At 41.2% G+C, this 20,244-nt stretch overlaps 1 protein-coding gene across 2 annotated transcripts in view; it reads right to left on the bottom strand.

Moving 5' to 3' along the window:
* Positions 1–883: 883 nt before the first annotated feature.
* NALCN (sodium leak channel, non-selective) overlaps positions 884–20,244 on the bottom strand; it is a 3,431,684-nt gene continuing 3,412,323 nt past the window's right edge. For both annotated transcript variants that reach the window (XM_069637002.1, XM_069637001.1), the window contains 2 exons: positions 4,049–4,166; positions 884–3,724 (listed from right to left, as the gene is read on the bottom strand). In XM_069637002.1, the coding sequence (XP_069493103.1) occupies positions 3,531–3,724; positions 4,049–4,166 (312 nt within the window). In that variant the 3' untranslated portion in view covers positions 884–3,530. The remainder of the gene's footprint in view (positions 3,725–4,048; positions 4,167–20,244) is intronic.

Genomic DNA, 20,244 nt, shown 5'->3' with positions numbered 1-20,244 from the left:
TCCACTTTGCTGGCGCCATTTAAGGTTTTTAAATGGTAGTTGTAGGATTGCGATATGATCTAAAATGAAGCATTCCAGATACGGCGTCTGTTCAAGCTCTGCTCCCTGCTCCTTGCACACAGTGCACCACTTTGCTTCTTCCCCCTGTGCACAGTAGCTCCTGACAGCAGTTCACCCAACTACAGGAGGGAAAGCAACAGCCGTGGAGGGTAAAAGCACACCGCACACCAGGATTTGGTCCCAGTGAGGCACGTGCAGGCAAGCCAAATACGAGCATGGCACACTGCAGACTGCTATTTTTCAAATTTGTGGCTACTAAACGTCAAATTCTATCATGCACTATTTACACTATTTAAACACATTGGTCATATGCCTTTGTGGGTGGAGCACTTGATGAAACATTTTAATAACTTCATTGCATATGTTTCATTAGTTATAAACATCACCTTTAATATGATGTTAATCCAATCAGCAACCCTCAAACACCACCTTTAATTTGATGTTATTCCAATCAGCAACCCTCAAACACCACCTTTAATGTGATGTTAATCCAATCAGCAACCCTCAAAACTATCTTGATCTTCAGTGGTGATCAAGAAGAAAGATGGACTCATGGCAATCTGGGAATTTCCTGCTAAGTGGGAGAACCACTGTGTCTGTGTTTTGTGTCACGATCATAGGTGCATACAAAATAAGTAATCATGACAAACACGTTTTCCTGTCCTTTTTGGAACTAATACATTTCTCACAATCCGCAAACTTCTGTATTTCTTAAGATTGATGCTGGACTAGAAAACATTTATTTTCCATTTTTCATTTGAAGGCCTGACAAGATTCCCAGATTAACAAAACATATACTTGCAAAAAACTCTAAACAACTAGGCAGTTTTGTCCTGCTCTTCAATAATTTATTGAAAATACAGCACAGTATATTTATAAATTCAACATTTGTTACATATAAAATCTTAACTTCAAACTAGCACAAAACAGTGTACTGTCCTTCTTGATAATGGTGCATTATGTTTAAACACCGCAGACATCCTGAGTAGCATTTACATTATCAGCAATAGAAACCGGCTTTCAAAACATCAATTTTTGTTGAAATGTATAGTTTGGCAATTTAAAATGAAAAATACAATATAATGTATAATACATCAAACACAAATGTAAAGTACAAAAAAATATGCTTTTCTGAATATCACGACAAAAAACCCTGCAACTTTGTTTACTCTTAAGATTGAAATTTATGCATTTGTGACCTTGACATATACATTTGAAGGGGAATATGAACTCCGTTATTAGACCACAAGTCAGACGTTTACTTAAAAACAGTATTATATACAATTTGTGCCAGACCCTAGTACACTAAAGATGTGTCTCATTATTTGATCATTGGTTCAGGTAGAGCAATGCTCTCTCTTACACTAGTTTGTCAATGTGCCTTACAAACGGTCCTAAATTGCAAAAGCTAGTGGATAAGTGAACATGTCTTGATCATACAATGAAATCACCGCCCCAGTGTGCACGTATGTCAACACTTCCTGTAACTGACTTTTTCTTAGGTCAAGGGTCTACGTCATCCTTTGCATTTCCTATTGAAACATGACTTTTAATCAGTACTGGAATTGTCAACCCATATAATACAATCCAATCAACTTTTCTGAATGAGCTGATATATACACAAATAAAATCAATTGCAATTCCGTGTCCCAGATGTGCACGGGCCAGCGTATAACGTGATATGTCCATCTGCGGGTTCCTTGCATACATTGCTATGGAGCGTGTGCAACCGACAGCATCATAAGCTCCAAGCTTTCAAGAGGATGCTAGGAGAGCATTTCTCCATAACTGGCCCTTAATAGGCTTAAGACAGAGATATCTACATATATTTGTTTTATGTTAAAAGCATTTCTATCCCTGTTTGAAGGATATACATTCAATTGCCGGAAGAAAGAATGCAAAGAAGATTCACAAATATCCTTTTTGTGCGTTGCATGTGTCACTATGCCTGTTCCAGACAGGACCATGGGCTAAGGGTGCTTTTCATCTTGACACATTTCAAAGCACATCCCATTTGTGAATTGCAATGGCTTTTAAATAGTGTGAAATTTCCCTCAGATTGCATGGTTTTGCAATTGTGCACATGGGAACAAGACATCTGAATATGCACATCTATGATGCATCCATCCTAAATCCCTTTATGAGCTGGGCACAAGTTTAGTGGATGCAAGTGAAGGAGATGCGCTAACATATTTCTCCAATTGCCTCAAAAAGGTTTTTTGAATCGAGCACATTGTATGTCAGTTTTCTTATCCATATACATTGTGAACAATCAGATAACCTAGCTAGCTAGATTTACTGTTTATTGACTTTACAAGGCCAGCCCTGCTTTAGATGGGCTTTCTTCTTAATTTGCTGTTTACAAGTATAGTACAAAAGTACATGAAAGATCCAATTTTGCAATGCTATTTTTGCTACAAAACTTTCCCTCATGTGTACAATTGATTTCCGGTTTTATACAAAAAACAGAGAATATGACTGGAACATGAACCACAAGAATAATGAAACACATAGTCACAGCTTTGCTTCTTAGATTCTCTTAAACCACGTAATTTGGCCATGCAGCATATTAACCCTTCAAATATCCTTTATGAAAGTTGACGTTCTTGCATTATTTAAAAAAACATATTTACATTTCATTTAAAGCTAATGATTAATTTTCTGAGTTAATCTTTTTAACTTGTCTAATGTCATTGTTTATAAAAAAAAAGAAAATGGCAAGAAAAGAAAATATAAATGTATCTTCAGAATTAGCTTTTTGTAAAAATAGTATATGCTTCCTGCTGGCATTTCGAGGTTATTTAATACATAGTGAAATCTTGCCAGAGAAACAGAGGGAGGTGAACTGGGATCAGCAAAATAATGCAAAGGCGTCATAATTACAAAGATCTTTGGATGTTTTAAGAAGGGACTTACCTCTGTTGGAGGAACCACAGTATTTTGGCATAAAGCATGCTAGTTGCCATGGTATGCTACCGTATACCAGATTGTTTTGCCTACAGCTCACTATTCAGGCAACAGCAGCCTCATTTACAAGCAGAAACATGTTTCCCAATAACATTCATAGAGGATGGCTCTACAACCTTTTCGACTGCAACTTTCATCTACCAAAGCCAGAAAAGTCACAGGTGAGGGATCATGGGAGTTGTAGTCCAGCATATCTGAAGAGCTCCAAGTTGCAGGCTACAGTCTACAACCACTGTATTTCCATCATGGCAACAGATTGCAAAAACAACTTGCAAGATTAGAGCTAATAGTGTGTGGATTACTGCTGCTAAACATTCTTCAATGCTTCCATGTGCTGTTAGGTCTTTGCATAAAACTGTCATTTGTACACATGGCAGGATGACAGTTAGTTAGAAAAAACATTTTCACAAATATACTGAATAGAAATAAATACAAAAAAATAATAATAATGTAATTTTTCACAACATACAGTAACTTCCCCTACGCCCTCCCTCCCACTGGCGTCACATGTCAAGAAGGTCATCGCCACTTTCATCACTCTCCACTGTGAGTTGCCTGGTCCACCATTTTTTGACCTCTGATCCACAAGACACGGTATCAGACATTGGGTTCATCTTAGAGACCACAGACTTCACAGTTGTCCGTCCACCGGAACGCAGGTTAACAGAAGACACAGAGTGACTGATAGGCTTTGGTGCTAGAAAAGCAAATACAAAAGGATATCATGATAGAATTCTTGTTGTTCAAAGATAAACATGCCATAGAGAGTCAATGATTATGTTTATCACAATGTCATTGAACTTTCCAAGCTTTTTAAGAAGATATCATTTGAACAATGTGTGGAATAATGTCCATGTGTTACTCACACCATGATTCTTACGCTTATACATTTACACTAAAATACAATGAGAAAAAAATATCCATGCAATGTAAATAGCTTTGTGTGAACGGTTGTCAAGGCAATTTTGAAGGGGAAGCATGGTGTGTAAAAGTAATCTTAGAGTAATGCTCTTCTTCTCACCTGCTGGCAAACGCCATTGCCCAAATTTTCTTTGGGGCTTCCCGGCTTCTGTTGAGTCTTGTCGATATCCCCCTCTATCGGAAAGAGTTGGGCTCAGCAGTTGTTGTTGGCTACTTGTCTGAAGGGACAAAATATGAGAATGAGTTCACCTATGTATACATTTCAATTCATTCAAAAACTCAGTTCAGTGGGTTGACTGCCCCCAACCCCGTGGGAAAAACATTTGGCCATGTGGTACGTTCAGTGGGACATTGGTTAGGCACCATTCAGCTAAACTAGTCTGAATGTTTATTTCACATTGACAGTGTCCTGGTGTATATTTCTATATTGCAGTGGAACAACGTTCCTCTAATAAGCTAAGGGCAAGTCTCATGTGCAGTGAAGATTCCTTAGTGTGAGTAGGGCACAATAATTTTCGTCATAGTCGTACTGTGTACAACAGTCATCCTGTCCACTGCACCCGTGTAGACGGTATCTGGTCATTGCATAGAATACCAAAACGTTGAATGCCATAAAATAGAAAATAATGCTTTTAAAAAAAGCATCAAATGCATTTTTTTAAATGGTAAAGGGTTTAGTTTAATTATAATGGCTTGTAAAGGTTAAAAAAAGGAAGTTTGGGGGAAAACCCCCATTAAAAAAAATGAATAAAAAAAATGCATTCAATGCTTTTTTTCTCGATGCTTTGTCTTCTATGGTATGGCATTCAACAGTTTGGCATTTGATGCAATGACTAGAAACCGTGTAGACAGGCTGATGTTTTGACTAGTGCAGGAATTTCCTTGATGTGGTATAGCGGCCACTTGGCCTGCACATTTTTAATTGAGGCAGCAGCAACCTGTAAGCACCAGGTACATTATGTGGTGGTTATACTGCATGGGGCTGGTATGGGTATCGGGAGGAAAAAGCTTGTAGAACATTAGCACAAGCAGTATCGCGGGTGGCATTTTACAGCTCTCACCTCCATCGCGCCTAGAAACACATGTGTACAGGCGCGTATAAATATCATATCATATCACATTATGGTGGTCTGCCGACAACTATTTTTGAAACTGGCTGGAACAGCAGATGTGAGCTTTTTGTGAATCAGTCCTTTATCTTTCTTAGAGAAGATGTATTATGCTCTATTTGTGCTCTTGATGACCACAGGTCATGATAGGCAATAGAGGTATTAGCACTAGTTGTGTAGTGGTCAGTAGGGCAAGCCGATTATCTCCCTGTGGGTTCTGTGGGCTGGTTGGATTAGCCAATTGAGGATCCAACGGTTTCTCCCCATCTAACTATTATGTTATCTTACCCATACAACTGTAAAAATGGGCAAATGCCCTCTGAGATTTGGTCAGTGGTCTGACCTCGAGGTCAGCCTAAGGACTCATCCCATGCAGAGAGTTTTTTGGTTTTCTTTATTGACATATGAACCACTGTTCAAGTCTACACACCCTTTAATTCTGTTGAGAGGCTCTTATTTGCTAATGTTTGGGATTTCCTCCATTTTCTGATTTGTTGGTCTTGGTGTTTAAAAAGGAGCAGGTCCTTCATGGTGGATTGTAGGCGTAGGTTTGGATTTTGCACATCCCATTCTCTATGATGGGATATTTTCCATATCCACTGTTTGATGGCTACTGACTATGCAAGCCATGGTTAGCATATCTGCAAATGCCTGAGTGACAAAACGTATGAGTCCATGTTTTTGTGAACTCTTGAGCAGAACAGGAGAGGTTGGTCAGACATTGTGCCTAACTAGTGCAGGAATTGTCAGTTATCTATCAGCTATTTTTAACACATTTTGTCCTAACAGTTTTCTTTTCAGAATTAGTTATGGACAAGGGTAGAGGTTCCCTTCTCTGAAAGGGTAGGGATGATCCAGGCTTGAGTAAATGGAGCAGACAGTCTGGAGCCGATCAGCCCATGAGTGTGTGTTAGAAAATAGTTTACATATATATATATTCAATGAAAAAACGTTGTTAACAGGACATTATGGTTACAAGTAAAACCGAAAAACCGCCACCACCATTAACTGCTAAGACTAACACCCATGACATCAAAGATGACATCACAAATGTCATTGATAACACCACATGTGAAATTAATTTTTATGAAAAGATCCTACAAGTGGTTGTGTTTATAATGTTGGTTACACGATGTCAGGGGTGATTGTGTAATGTTAAACATGTAATAACTAGCTAACAATTCTAGACTTACTACACAGTTGTGCTAGTACAAACAATACATATGAATATATATGATGACCCACAATGCATACAAATCAGAGGCACGTACAGGGAAACTAAAGTAAGGAAGAAAGAAACAGTATCATCAGAATATGTTAATAGCATTAAAGTTTATCTTTATGTATACAAATTAATTGTGTGGTTGAGGCCTGCCTATTGCCCCATGCACGTGGACCATGAGCTGAGACCAAACCCTAAGGAAAGTACTTTAAGAACATATGACAAGGTTAACGTCTAGATATACAGCACCTTTTGAATTTTAATATTCTAACTGTCATTGAACAAAACGACCTGGCCTAGATAAAAAACAAAAACAAGTGGTCAAGGTTTGTGATGTCATCAATGATGTCACCAATGACATTTGTGATATCATCTTCAGTATCTTGGGTGTTGGTATTAGCAGTGCACGATGGTGGCACGAGTTGTGGTTGCTTAGGTTTTTCAGTTTTACTTGTAAGCAATTAAATCCCTTTAACGTTTTTTCATTACATTTCATAGTTTTTTATAAGTGCAACTTAACAATAACGCCCCTTTAACAAAGTTTTTTCATTGAATTTCATAGGTTTTTATTAGTGCAACTTAACCATAAAGTCCCTTTAACAAAGTTTTTTCAGTGAATTGTATAGGTTTTTATTGATGCAAATTAACCATAACGTCTCTTTAACAAAGTTTTTTCAGAGAATCCCATGGGTTTTTACCAGTGCATGCTATTTTCCTACAACTTACTAATATCATACTTACCCCAATATAGCAATTTTTCTGTCCAATTTACAACGTTTCACCTTAAAACTCTAGTGTAATTTTTAACACTTTTATACTTTTTCCATTGTTTTTGCTTCTGTCGATGTCCGCGAACGTCTGACGTCATTGTGAAGCTTCCGGACAGTGCCACGTGACCATGCACTTATGCACGGCATGATGACGTGTTCATGAACGCGTTTGCACTTCGCGTTCTGGTCCTTGCTTTGAACACAGTTCGGAACTGAATTTTCTACTGATCTAGGAACTTTCAAGCTCAAAATGTATCCTTGCACAGCTCCTACACCTATTCTTACTCATTATCCATTAACAATCTAGTACAAAGCACATACCTGCAAGAATAGTAGCAGAACTGCTATTTATCTAAATATGGCACCAGCTATTGCCATCCCTCCGTCCCAAGAGCCACCACCACCACTGGCTGGAGACCCACAAAACAAAAAAAGCACAGTATTTCCAAAGACAATGAAGAGGACAAGAAGATGAGGTAGAGGAAGTGCCTACCTCTAACACCCAGAGAGAATCATGGGTGTGGCAGTTCTTTACCACTGTTGGGAATGTTCCAAAGGCTAAAGCTACAAAAGTGAAATGCACTGGGTACTCAGTCACAGACTACCTGGACATTACTCCTACGGGACCACCTCCATGCACCAGCACACCAAAACCAACTATCGCAATGCTCTCAGAAAGATTGTTCCTTTCTTAGCAAGTAGTAGGCTGTCTGCCTCCACATCATCTTCCTCAAACAATACTATCACCACACATCCTATTACTGTGGGACACAAAATCCCACAAGCTACCTTGCAAGCAATAAAAGAGGCTGTTGATCCATATCTTTGGAAGACAACAGTCCTCTGTTTATACTGCAACACACCACTCTGCAGGGGAAGCAATTTTGACATGTGTTTGTAGCTGTCATCAAGGAGCACGAGAAACAGTGCCCATTACCTTAGAAGTAACACATGCGCAACATCTTCCCCTGTCTACCTGCCCCTCCATATTAGTGCTTGGTGCCTCTTCCCTCATTTCCCTACTCACCTTAGGTTCTAACCTCTCCTGCACATTTTTGTTTTTAAAACAACAAAAGAAAGGTTATTTTAGGAATCACCTTTCACAGTTAAAAAAAAGAACTAAAAGAAAATCTTATAGACTCCATCTACTTTACATTTCTCAGTAAAGTACATAGACTCAATACTTTTTTCCAACATTTCCATTAGCATTTTGTGTTATGCTAATGGGTATAATGTGACATTCATCACCCGTTCCAGGGACCGGAACAGGGGATAACAGCCTGGCGGACCAAGCAAAGTGATTTGATTTGATTTTTTTGTATTTATAGTGCGCACATGACGAACTTAATCGTATTTTGGCGCAGATGGCAACATCAAAGGTAGAGGATATAAGTCAAGACAAGGCCCCCCAAAAAAACAGGGCTATCTACCTAAAGAGAAAGGTTTTCAATGCTTGGCGGAATTGCAGAAGAGAGCTCATGGTCCTAAATTGCAAAGGTAAAGAGTTCCACAGCCTGGGACCAAAGACAGTGAATCTTCTGTCACCTCGAGAGATATAGGCTGAGTGAGGAATGATCAGAAGATGGCTATCGCTGGAGCGTAATTGTCTTATTGGATGATATGGCTGAATTAGCTCTCTTAGATACAGAGGGGCAATACCATTTATGCATTTAAAAATAATGCAGGCTGTCTTAAATTTGATGCGATCAGCAATTGAGAGCCAGTGTAGCTTTCGAAGATATGGTGATACATGAATGAATTTACTTAGTTTAAATATCAATCTGATGGCCGCATTCTGGGCTCTCTGAAGTCGCTGAAGTTGTTTGGAAGGGATGCCCATCAGTTGGCTGTTACAGTAGTCAAGGTGGGCACTGGTTAGCGCCCCTACCACAGCGGCATGAGCCTCTTTGGGAATGTAAGGAAGTGCTTGACAAAATAGACTGCTTTAGTCTTTGCTCTCACCTGTATTTCACTACCCAAATCTTCTTGCCACATACATCCCAGATTTTTAATTTTTTAAACGAATTGTACATTTCTACCCAACATTGTTGGAACAGGCAGCTTTTTGGCAGCTGTCAGCAGGTGCTTAGGACCGAATAACATAAGTTCGGTCTTAGCAGCATTAAGCTGTAAGTACAAGAAACAAGCTGCTATGACTGCACCTTATTACTGCGCCAGAAAAAATAAGGCTGAATCCAAATAGGGTTATGTGATAGGAAAGTTTAATTAAATTGCCCTATAGATTACACGTGTTTCGGCAAGGTGCCTTTCTCAAATCAGGGCATATCCAACATTGTTTCTTGTAACCATTACTGAAGATGTAATAACTGGGATCAATACCAACTGAAAATGTCGTTTCCGCGTTTCCCGCGTCGTAAGCTGTAAGTAGTTCTTTGGCATCCAGCTGCTTACCTCTGTCAAACATTGCTCCAGTTTGCTGAATGCCTCCTGGAAATAGGTAATTTGTACGAATATCTGGGTATCATCGGCATATGAATGGAAATCCAACCCATAGCATCTTAGGATTTCCAGGAGAGGTCAAATATATAAATTAAACAGTAGTGGGGACAAAGAGGATCGCTGTGGGACTCCACAACTTAAACAGATGAGGTTCGACAAGGACTCCAACAGTCTCACACGCTGCTGACGGTTAGTCAGAAAGGACTTAAACCATTTCAATACTGAGTCTGAGACTCTTCCTACCTCCTGTAGTCGTTCTAGGAGGATTTCATGATTTACTGTATCAAAGGCCGCGGACAGGTCCAGCATCACTAAAAGTATAAGCTCCCTGGTCCACGGCCTTCAATAATTCATCCTGTACCACTAGGAGGGCCGTCTCAGTTCTGAATTTTGGTTGGAAACCCGATTGGAATTTGTCTAATAATAGTTTGTGTTCAACAAACTCCTGGAGCTGATTAGTAACCACCTTCTCAAGTATTTTTCCTGGCCATGGCAGTCCTGCAATAGGGCGATAATTTTGCAGAACCTCTGCGTCCAGTGATGGTTTTTTCAATAGAGGTGAGACTATGGATATCTTTAGGCTCTCTGGAACAGTCCCTGTTAATAGAGACTTATAAACAAAAGTGGTCATAAATAGGGTGAGTTCACGCGCCAATTTTTTAGCTACATAGGCTGGTAGGGGAGAAAGGGAATCAATTGGAGGTTTAAGAGTGGTAATGAGTTGATAGATATCTTTTTTGGTGACTGAGTGAAAGTCAAAAACAGATAAAGGAATCTGATTTTGAAGACTGCCAAGTTTGGATACTGCAGAATTTATTGTACATATCGGTGGGCTTACACAGATTGTCTGTTCAATATCTATCCTTATTCGTTTAATCTTATCTTTAAAGAAAGAGTTGAACAGATTGGCTCGTGCTTCTGTGAAGTCAGGCACTGAATTTTTACAGTCCGGATTACAAAACCTAGATATGATAGAAAACAATTCTCTCTGTTGATTACAAGCAGACTGCAATTTTTTCCCCAAGAAGTCTTTCTTGGCCGAACAAATGGCCAGCTTGTATCCCAACAGGGCCTTTTTAGCTTTGATTTGATTTTCTAAAGTAGGCTTTTTAAACCAAGTCTGGCTGGTCCTACCAACTAGCTTGCGTAATTCTTGCAAATTAACTGAAAACCAAGGTTGAGAGACTTTCTTGGCTTTTGGTTTTTGCGGAGCTGTTTTATTACATATGGCGCTCAAAGCCGAGAATCCCATAGTAAAAAACACCTCACATGAAACTGTAGGATCAATGGAGTCAAGAGATCCAGAGATTTCAATGCCAGCGATTTTATCTGGGTCTCTGTGTCTATGTGCGCCCTGATGCCTGCGGGCTTCAGAGCATTATAAATAAATAAATAAATAAAGAGGGCTCTAGACCATTATCCTCCATTGCAGCCCTTGCAATGGGGGATAAAGGCAATTAGCACCCCGGGTTCCCAAAGCGGGAACCCAGGGTGCTGAAAGATAGATTTTTCTTCCTACAGCGGGACACACCATATTATCACAAGCAATTTTTTTCCCTTTCAAACCTAGCCTACTTTCGAATAACTTTACCCCATAGCTGGTTCCAGATGGACACGGACACTTTAACACAATATTTCGTCCCTTGCGGTCATGGCCAGTAGCCAGATTGTCCGGGTCATGAGCTAATACATGACCCGGACAATCTAGCCTCTGCCCATGGCCACAGGTTATAACTCAGTCATCAAAGGTATATCACTATTTTTTGTACCTACATTAGGACACTTGTCAAAAAATAAAACACATGCACATTTGCAAAACCATGCTTTAAGGACCTTGACAATGCTCCTTACACGAGTTTGCTTGAAACCAGCCCTTGTTTTATTTTTTCAAAAGTGTCAAAATGTATGTAGATACAATAATAATATCACTTAGCTCCCACTTGACAAAATCCATTCAGTCTGTACACAAACATGGAAGGTTTGATCTATAATCTTTCTGAAAACTTTTGTCCACATTCGTCAAACGGCAACAAAGTTATAAGCCATTTAAAAATGTTGAGACCCCCCTCTAATTTAGCCCCCTCTCTACAAAATCCATCCAAATTTTACAACAACATTTATGTCTAGATCTAAAATCTTTTTGCAAACTTGTGTGTAGATTCGTCAAATGGCACCACATTTATAAACCTTTACAATATTTTGGGATCCCCTCTAATTTTGCCCCCTCTTGACAGAATCCCACCATACTTTGCAAAACCATTTGGAATCAGGTCTAGAATAGAATTCTGAAATGTCATGCAGTTTCATTGAGTGGCGCCAAACTTATAAGCCATCCAAAAACTGTTTTTCATCCACCATGTAATGCAAAAATAGGCATAGATGTCCCGGAACATCTGAAGTGTTCGCAAACATCACAGGACTGTACCCGGACATCAGGACTGTTCGCGGACTTCGGGGATGAAAAACACCAATTCTTTGGCTTCTTATGGCCATATCCCATCCCATCCTCATCATCCCAAATCTCCCCAGAGATTGTTTGATAAGTTTGACGAGTGCAATGCTGTGTTTTTTAATATGTTTTTTCTGCGGTGTCCGTGGACACCGGCCGCTGTCCGTGAATCCAACATGGCGGGCATTTCCAAAAATCTGAAGCACTTTAGGCTTTTCACCATCCAATCAGTGGGCGTGCTTGAAGTCTGCAGACATCACGGCACCCTCTAGGCCAATCGGATGCCTGTCGCGGACCAAACAGGGAAATGGGTCCGCGGACCGAACCCAGATACCTCTAATTGTTTTGAAATTACTTTTTGGTCATTTTAAAAAAAACGACTGGATGGATTTACACCCTATAACTTTGCCCCCCCGTTGACGAAACCTCACCAAACTTGCCAGAAAAATTGAGACCGTTGCTCCTTCTCTCAAAAATATAGTGATATCCCTGTGATGCATGATGCATTGCGGCAGAGAGACTTTTCCGAAATGAAAACCTGCTGTCTTTTTTTTTTACCCGATGCAAGAGATAGACGTGGCTATACAAGAAAACGAAAAGCTGAAAAATGGCATTTGGAGGCGGAAAAATTGTGAAATGGCAACAGGCTAGAGATGTGGCCGGAGAGGGCGCCATGTGAAATATGGGAGTTTGAGGTGGGCTAGGAACCGAGTTTGCAGCACAAACGTTTTTCCATAGTCGTGGTTATTCAGTCCAATAATCAAGTCTACAAAAGAAAATCTTATTAGGCAATAAAAGTGCATCACATGGAACAAGTATTTCTAGTGGCTACGGAGTGATTTAATAACTACAGTGTGCACAGTCGAAGGCCATTGCCAGTGCACAGTTAGTGTTTTAGAACAGTACAGTGGGCACGGCTGTGGCCAAAGTCCATGGCTATTGGCCGGTTACTGATTTAAAATATACAGTGGGCACGGCTGACGGGCAGCCTTGGCCAGTGCCACCACAAAACAATACAGTGTGCATGGCAGAAGGCCTTTAAAAGGCCATTGAAGGATCCATTAAAAAATAAGAAAGTTATTAAGAAAGTAAAACATGCTGTTTCGGCCTAGTCCCCATGCATTTTCCCACAGAGAAAAAATCCCCATTCTGCTATGCCCACAGCCAAAGCCACTGGATGGAATTTGACCAGGTACAAAAGGGGGGGGGTCCCCCAAAATTATATCACCCATGGTGCTTTGCAGCAGAGAGGCTGACAAGATTTTCAGAAATGAAAAAGCAGCAATTTATTCCCCAAAATTCTATTGCTAATAACTTTTGATTTGCTGGATGGATTTGGATGAAAGACTCAAAACAAAATGTTTATCAAGGCCCTCCTACCCCTCTGCAAACAATACGTCATACAATTAAAATGTTATTAAGAAAACAAAACACCACAGAGTCACAGTTTTAACCGATTAATTTTCCCATAGGGAAAAAGTGCAGTTTTTGAACAGCCTTAGTGTGAAAAATTGATAGGCAAATAGATTTTGACCAATTCAGAAACAATTTGGGCAAAAAGCGTTGACTTTAATTTCTTGACTAGTTTGGGGTAAATCCATCCTGGCGTTTTTAAAATATTTGACAGAGGAAGGGGTGCTCCCTTCCCCTTAAAACCTTCATATCTGCATTGGTGCTTTTTACAACAGAGAGGTTGAGAGAGGCTAGCAACATTTGACTTACTGGATGGATTTAAAAGAAATGTTCCAAAAAACAGTCTATCAAGAGCCCCACTCAACTGGAAACTTTGGGAATTATTTGTTAGAAAATGAAAAAGTCCCCAATCACAGCAGAGGATTTTATGAGTGATGAAAACCTCATGAACCTAACCATCCATATATCGCCGAAGAGTGCTGTCGACCCACAAAATTGGCACTTTGGCAAGCAAACAACGCCCACAAAAAGTAACAAGCCCGCCTCGCCTCTCCCGAAAAAACACAGACGAACAAGTGGCTCATACATTGAAGAGTCCCAAGCTAATAACTTCAGACATCCGAGAGGTCCACAAGCGACGAAAAACTTTCCTTCATCTCCAAAGAATCGTCAAAAAGAAACAGAATCAAAGGACTATCAGAACCCTAAGCTAAGAAGCAGAAGAAGCCCGGACAGTCCCAGAAGACGCTACAGCCCGAAAAAGCAAAGAAGTCCTAACAGGCAAAAATTCTCCTCACGACTCCACAGGCCTCAGCATAATTTGCCCCCGTCTACCATTTTCAAGATAGAACAGATTCCATAAAACTCTGAAGCAATAACATTGAATAGAGGCACCATCCTAAAAATCCTGAAACATACCAAAGATTTTAGGCACTTGACAACGGCAGACTTAATGCTAGTCGAGCCTTACCACAAAGGACACAGGGCCAAGGTCTTTCTTCACGTTAAAGTTCACGCGGTGAGGAGGGGTTCAAGAGAAGACTCCATCGACCTCCTCAAACGTGGCTATACCATCACAGAATGGATAAGTTCGTCAGACAAGGAAACCAATCATTCGTCGAATTCGCGCTCCATTCAAAATCCACCACCAACGGAAACAAATTGGAGCGCCCGCGAACAAGCTAAACCAGCAAGCCATCGGACGGCCACCTGTCAGGACCTCGGCGAAGAGGTCAAATGTTCAAAAAGAAAAGGAAGTCAAAACCCCTCAGGGTGGGTAAGAGAAGAAAGAAACTCAAGCCCAGTTCTACATGGACTATCTAAAACATCAATCAAAAAAGCGAATGACAAACTAAAAGAAGTGATGAGCGAGAGGTCTCCTCTTCAATCCTCAACTACTTCGTCAACATTTGCTCCTATCAAACAACTACTAGCGTGGTTGCCTAAAGCTCCTAAGTCCTCGACGAAAAAATAGCAACCAACATCAGTGAGTCTGCCAAATAGAGAAAAGACCCAACAACCATCTTCAGCAGCCTCACAATACACAAAGACTCAAGATGGCTCCGTTATTACAATGATGTCTTGGAACACTAGAGGATTTAGCCATCTAACAAGACCAGGCGAAGTCAACCTTGCGGAATACGATATCATAACGCTGCAAGAAACATGGCTCCTTGACAAACCAGGAATCGATGACTTCTCAGTAATGGTCTCACCTGCCAGCAAAGGTCGACTGGGCCGCCCGTCCTCCGGTCTCCTGGTAGCAGTCCGGACCAGAGCTGGTCTGACAATCAAGAAATGTTTAGCCGCTACTCAAAACCATCTAGCGGTGCTGGTGGAATGGGCACCCCCCTCTGTATCAAAGACTGAGAAAAAAAAAGGAGATCCAATGGCTGGCCATAATCACTACGTATTGGAATCCGTAGTCTATCAGCGATGAGAAATTCCTTAAAATCATCGAAACAGAGATCGATGGAATCCTAGCAGCTCAGGAAGAGGCGCTAATCATAATAAGTGGCAAATTAAACGCGAAGGGCCCGAAAAACGGACAGAACACCACCCACCACAAAAATTCAGGCAGAGTCTCGAGGGCAGAAATGGCAATCATTAATGAACACCAGAAACCTTCATAACATCGAGGAGGCCCTTCCCCCAGCAAATCCCATCCCGACTTGGGAAAGAGGTGCGCAAAAGGGAACCATTGACTACATCTTCACATCTGAGGGCATGCTAACTCAGATTGCCTCATTCCAAGTATTGCGGACCTCTGCCAGCGACCATAACATCTTGAAAATCAGCTTGCCTTCGGAGTTTAGCACAAGAGTGTACCTGTCTGAAGCCCAGGAACTTACAGCCCAAGGAAATCATTTCAGACTCACAACTGAAAGGATCAGATAACTTACTAGAAACTACGCAAAGCAACAATATAGAGAAACTGGGCCCCTAATTCATCTAGCAGACTACCAACCTCTGCTAATTCCCTACTATTCAAAAACACAGAAAAAAGCAAGGCTCTCTGTCCACCCAATGCACGAGTACAACAGGGAGTAGGTAATTAAAAGGCGAAAACTGCGAAAACTGAAGAGACAAGCGGCAACTTTAAAATCAAGTGACGCAGTGAAAATCTACACGGTAGAACAAAAAAGATACAAGTCTTGGTTAAGATTTCACAGATCCGCCCTATATCAACAAGATGCCGAAGAAATGCTAAGGAAACTGACAGACAAAAACTCGGGAGCCTTTTGGCAATTGATAAAAAAGAACGATAACCCCACGACCGCTCCAACATCAAACTGTGTCGCTTAGGACGCCTGGAAAACTCACTTCTCTTCTATTTTCAAGCTCCCAAATGTGAATTCACTTACTATAGACGAGCCATCAGAACATACCGCCTGGGAGGACTTCTCTGATATTGATGACATCTTGTCAACCATAAAAAGGCTAAAATCGTCAAGAGCACCGGGACCCGATGGAATTACCAACACCGATTTGAAAAACCACCCGTTGGAATGGGCCACCTTTATCAGTCAAGTCTTCAAAAACTGTCCCCTTTCGAGAACAAATCCAGGTTCATGGTCCACTTCCGTGGTCGCCCCCATATACAAGAAAGGAGACAGGTCGGTTCCAGCAAACTACCGCCCAATTGCTTTGCTAGACACCATCGGAAAGATCTATGGTTCATTTCTACAAAGGAGCTTTCAAACTTGGGTAAAATCTGCTGAATGCAACGACCCTTTCCAAGCGGGCTTCATGAAGAACTGTGGAACTACAGTGAACATCATGATCCTTAGTATCTTAAAGAACAAACTCATGGAAGGATCAGGAAAGGTTTTCCTAGCTTTCATAGACCTCACCCAGGCATTCAACCAAGTCGATAGAGAGATGCCATGGTCCAAATTGTCCTCCTGGAATTGCCCGACCGCAATACTAGAACCCATCAAAGCCCTCCACACAGGAGAGTTAAACTGACCCACCAAGGCTTACTCTCTGAAGTAATACCAACATTCCGTGGAGTCAAGCAGGGATGTCCACTGGCCCCTGCCCTGGTCATCTCTTTCCTAGGCGACTACAAAGAAAGTGCAAATCAAACAAGATCTTTTCTGCCAAAAATTGGCCAAACACCCCTAGCTCGACTTCTTTATGCTGATGACATTATCCTCCTTGACCAGACAGAAATTGGCCTCCAAAGACAACTGGACAACTGGACAATTTGGCCTCTTACATATCCGCAAACAATCTGGAGATAAACAAGCAGAAAACTAAAATCTTGATAATGGAAAAACCACCTGGAAAGAAGTAAAAAAAATCGAGTTGGCACATTGAAAAAGCAGCCCTGGAGGTCATCAAAAACTTCAAATACATCGGCGTGATGATAGACAGCTCCAAAACAGAAGCTGCAATGCAAAAACATCTCTGGGAAAAAACACGAAAGCTCACAACCCAGGCTCAGGTCATCGACAGAAAATACGGTCGGTTCTCTCTGTTACCGGTCCTAAAATTCTATAAAGGAAAAGTGGTCCCATGCCTGGTTTACGGAGGAGAAGCTTTGCCCATGATCCCACCGACAGTTTGAGAAAAACTAGAGGGGTACTTCTGGCGTAAAGTCCTCCAATTTCCGAATTCGACATTGATTGCAGCCATCAGACGACAACTGGGCCTACGCTCCCTGAAAGCAGTAAAAGAGGCAGGAGAAATGTCCCTCTTCAGGAAAGTGCTCATGCCTGAATCTCCACCGCTATATAATCTGATAAATACGGAAATGAACAACGATAGCTGCAAGATGCTGAATACTTTGGCCGTCAAACAAAGAACAAGTCTGGCTAACATTGCATGCACAGAAGAGACATTGATCCAAAATCCAACCAAAGTAAAAAGGAAAATGGACCAAGAAGACTGGATTGAAACTCAAACAATTGCGGAAAAAAATAAACTCCTAAAACACCTATCATCTCAACCGAAAAAATTGAACACTATGACTGAAATCATCAAAAGATTTCCCGATAGAGCTCTCTGCTCTACTCTCCTAAGGGCAAGGTTGAACTTATTGCCAACTAATGAAGTCAGGACCATTAGGGGCCTCTCTGCTACAAACCATTGTCGTCTGTGCAAAATCCTATCAGAAAAGGAGTCAGTGAAACATCTCCTCTTAAACTGCCCGAAAACCATCAAAAGGAGAAGAGCATTCCTCGGCCCTCTACTTGAACCTTTCTCTCAGTACGACAAAGAAGTGTGGTGGTCCCGTTTAATGAGTGGCTCAAGGACTTCATGGTCCCTAGCAATGGCAAAAATCCTAAAAGCCGCCTTGGACGAATGTGCCAAAAAAGAGACGGAACTCCTCGCAGCAAACTTGGCCGCCTAAAGCAATGGTCTCGAAACAGACAAACCTAAGTGCAAGAAAGCAGAAGAAAACAGAAAACGAAGAGGAAGATAGAAAACCATTTTGCAAAATCATAAAATTGATAAAAGCAAAAAAAAAAATAATAATAAGTTATTAAGAAAACCTATACACACTGTTTTCAGGCTACTTTCATTTATTTTTCCATAGGGAAAAAGTACAGTTTTTGAACAGCCGTAGCGTCAAAACTGCTTGGCAGATTTGGACCAAACAATTTAGGCACAAAGCATTGACTTAAATTCCATGACTGGTTTGGGGTAAATTCATCCAGTCCTTTTTAAAAATATTCAACAGAGAACAGGGTGCCCCCTGCGCCTTAAAACTTTTATAGTGTTATTTGTGCTTTTCAGCAGAGAGACTGAAAGTGGTAAATAACTTTTGACATGCTGGATTGATTTGGAAGACATTTTCTCAACCAAGGGTTTGTCGAGGCCCTCCCCACCCCAAACTGGACATTCTGGGAACAATTCATCAAAAAAATGTAAAACGTAATTCAGAAAAGATAAAAACACAGTTTCTGCCAACTCCCATTCATTTTCCTACAGAGAAAAAGTGCAGTTTTTGAACAGCCGTCGCATGAAAACAGCTTAGCAGATTTGGACCAAATAAGAAACAATTTGGTCACAAAGTGCTGACAAAAATTTCCTGACTGGTTTGGGGTAAAGCCACCCAGTAGTTTTTAAAATATTCGACGGAAACTGGGATTCCCCCTGCTTCCTTAAAACCTTTATATTGGTCTTGATGCTTTGCAGCAGAGAGGCTGAGAGAGGCTTATAAAAATTTGCGGGAGGAGTCTGGGGTTATTCCGTCCAGTAGTGTTAAAATATTTGACAGAGAAGGGGGTGCCCCCTTCTCCCAAAATCATAGCTATATATGTGTCCCTGTATGAGCAAGACTTCACAGAAAAGAAAAAGCAGCAATTTGTTTCCTCGATGCAAGGGATAACTGCGATTATGACGGGTATAACTAGTGTTAGCCGAAAACTAAAATTGGAAAAAAATTCAATTTGGAGGAAGAAGAAGCATGAAATGTCATCGGGCTAGAAATGGGCAGAGGGAAAGAGGACACCATGTGAAATTGGGGAGTTGGGAGGGGGGGCTTGCAACCAAGTTCAGAGCTCAAATGTTTTTGAATAAGCAGGGTTATATGGTGGGATAACCGTGGTTATGATAAAAAACTAGATTGGGAATTAATGTGCATCAGACGAAAGGACAAATGTTTGGGGGAAGGGGAGAGGGCTAGGGAGAAAAAATAACCTAAGGGAGCTGGGGGATCATGGCACGAGAGGAGGGGCATTTGGTCAGTGCCTGGGAGGGCTGGGAAGAATTTGGTATTTTGCACGCTTTTGACGGTTACCCACGGTTATCTGTGTGCGTTTGCAGATAACTGCGGTTATCTGTAGTACATTGATAACCACGGTTATGTGGAAAAAGATTTTTTTAAAAGAGTAACAAAATAAGATTAAGACAAAAAAGGGGAATTTCAAAGCTACAGTGAGGTGGGTGGTAATGGTTGTTGCCGAAGGCTATGGCTACTGGGTTACTTTAAAGAAACAAATGGTGCAACATGGAAAGTGGACACGGCCAAAGGCCGTTGCTAGTGGCTGGAATGAAACTGGAAGGGCAACATGTCAAGGGTTCACAGCGAAAGGCCATGGCTAGTGTGCCCAAAAGAAACCTAGTGGTGTGGCCACGGCCGAAGACCGGGCCCAGTAGCCATGGCCAAAGGCCATGGCTAGTTGCCCAATTCAGGAAACCTATTAGACCAATATGCAGAGTGGCCACAGCTGAAGGCCGTGGGCACAGGGCATGGCCAAAGGCCATGGCTAGTTGGACTGGAAGAAAGCTATTGGGGCAAAATGTAAAGGGGCCACGGGTGAAGAACAGAACCAATGGCCATGTGCAAAGTCCATGGCTAGTGAGCGGGAATGAAGGGTAGTGTTTAAAAGATAGGCCCTGGCTAGTGGGCCCGAAAAACAT

This window comes from Ambystoma mexicanum, chromosome 7p (assembly GCF_040938575.1).
Source record: "Ambystoma mexicanum isolate Mex_15411 chromosome 7p, UKY_AmexF1_1, whole genome shotgun sequence".
Taxonomy (NCBI): domain Eukaryota; kingdom Metazoa; phylum Chordata; class Amphibia; order Caudata; family Ambystomatidae; genus Ambystoma; species Ambystoma mexicanum.
The sequence above is the reverse complement of the archived record's forward strand: the minus strand, read 5'-3'. Positions and strand labels throughout refer to the sequence as shown.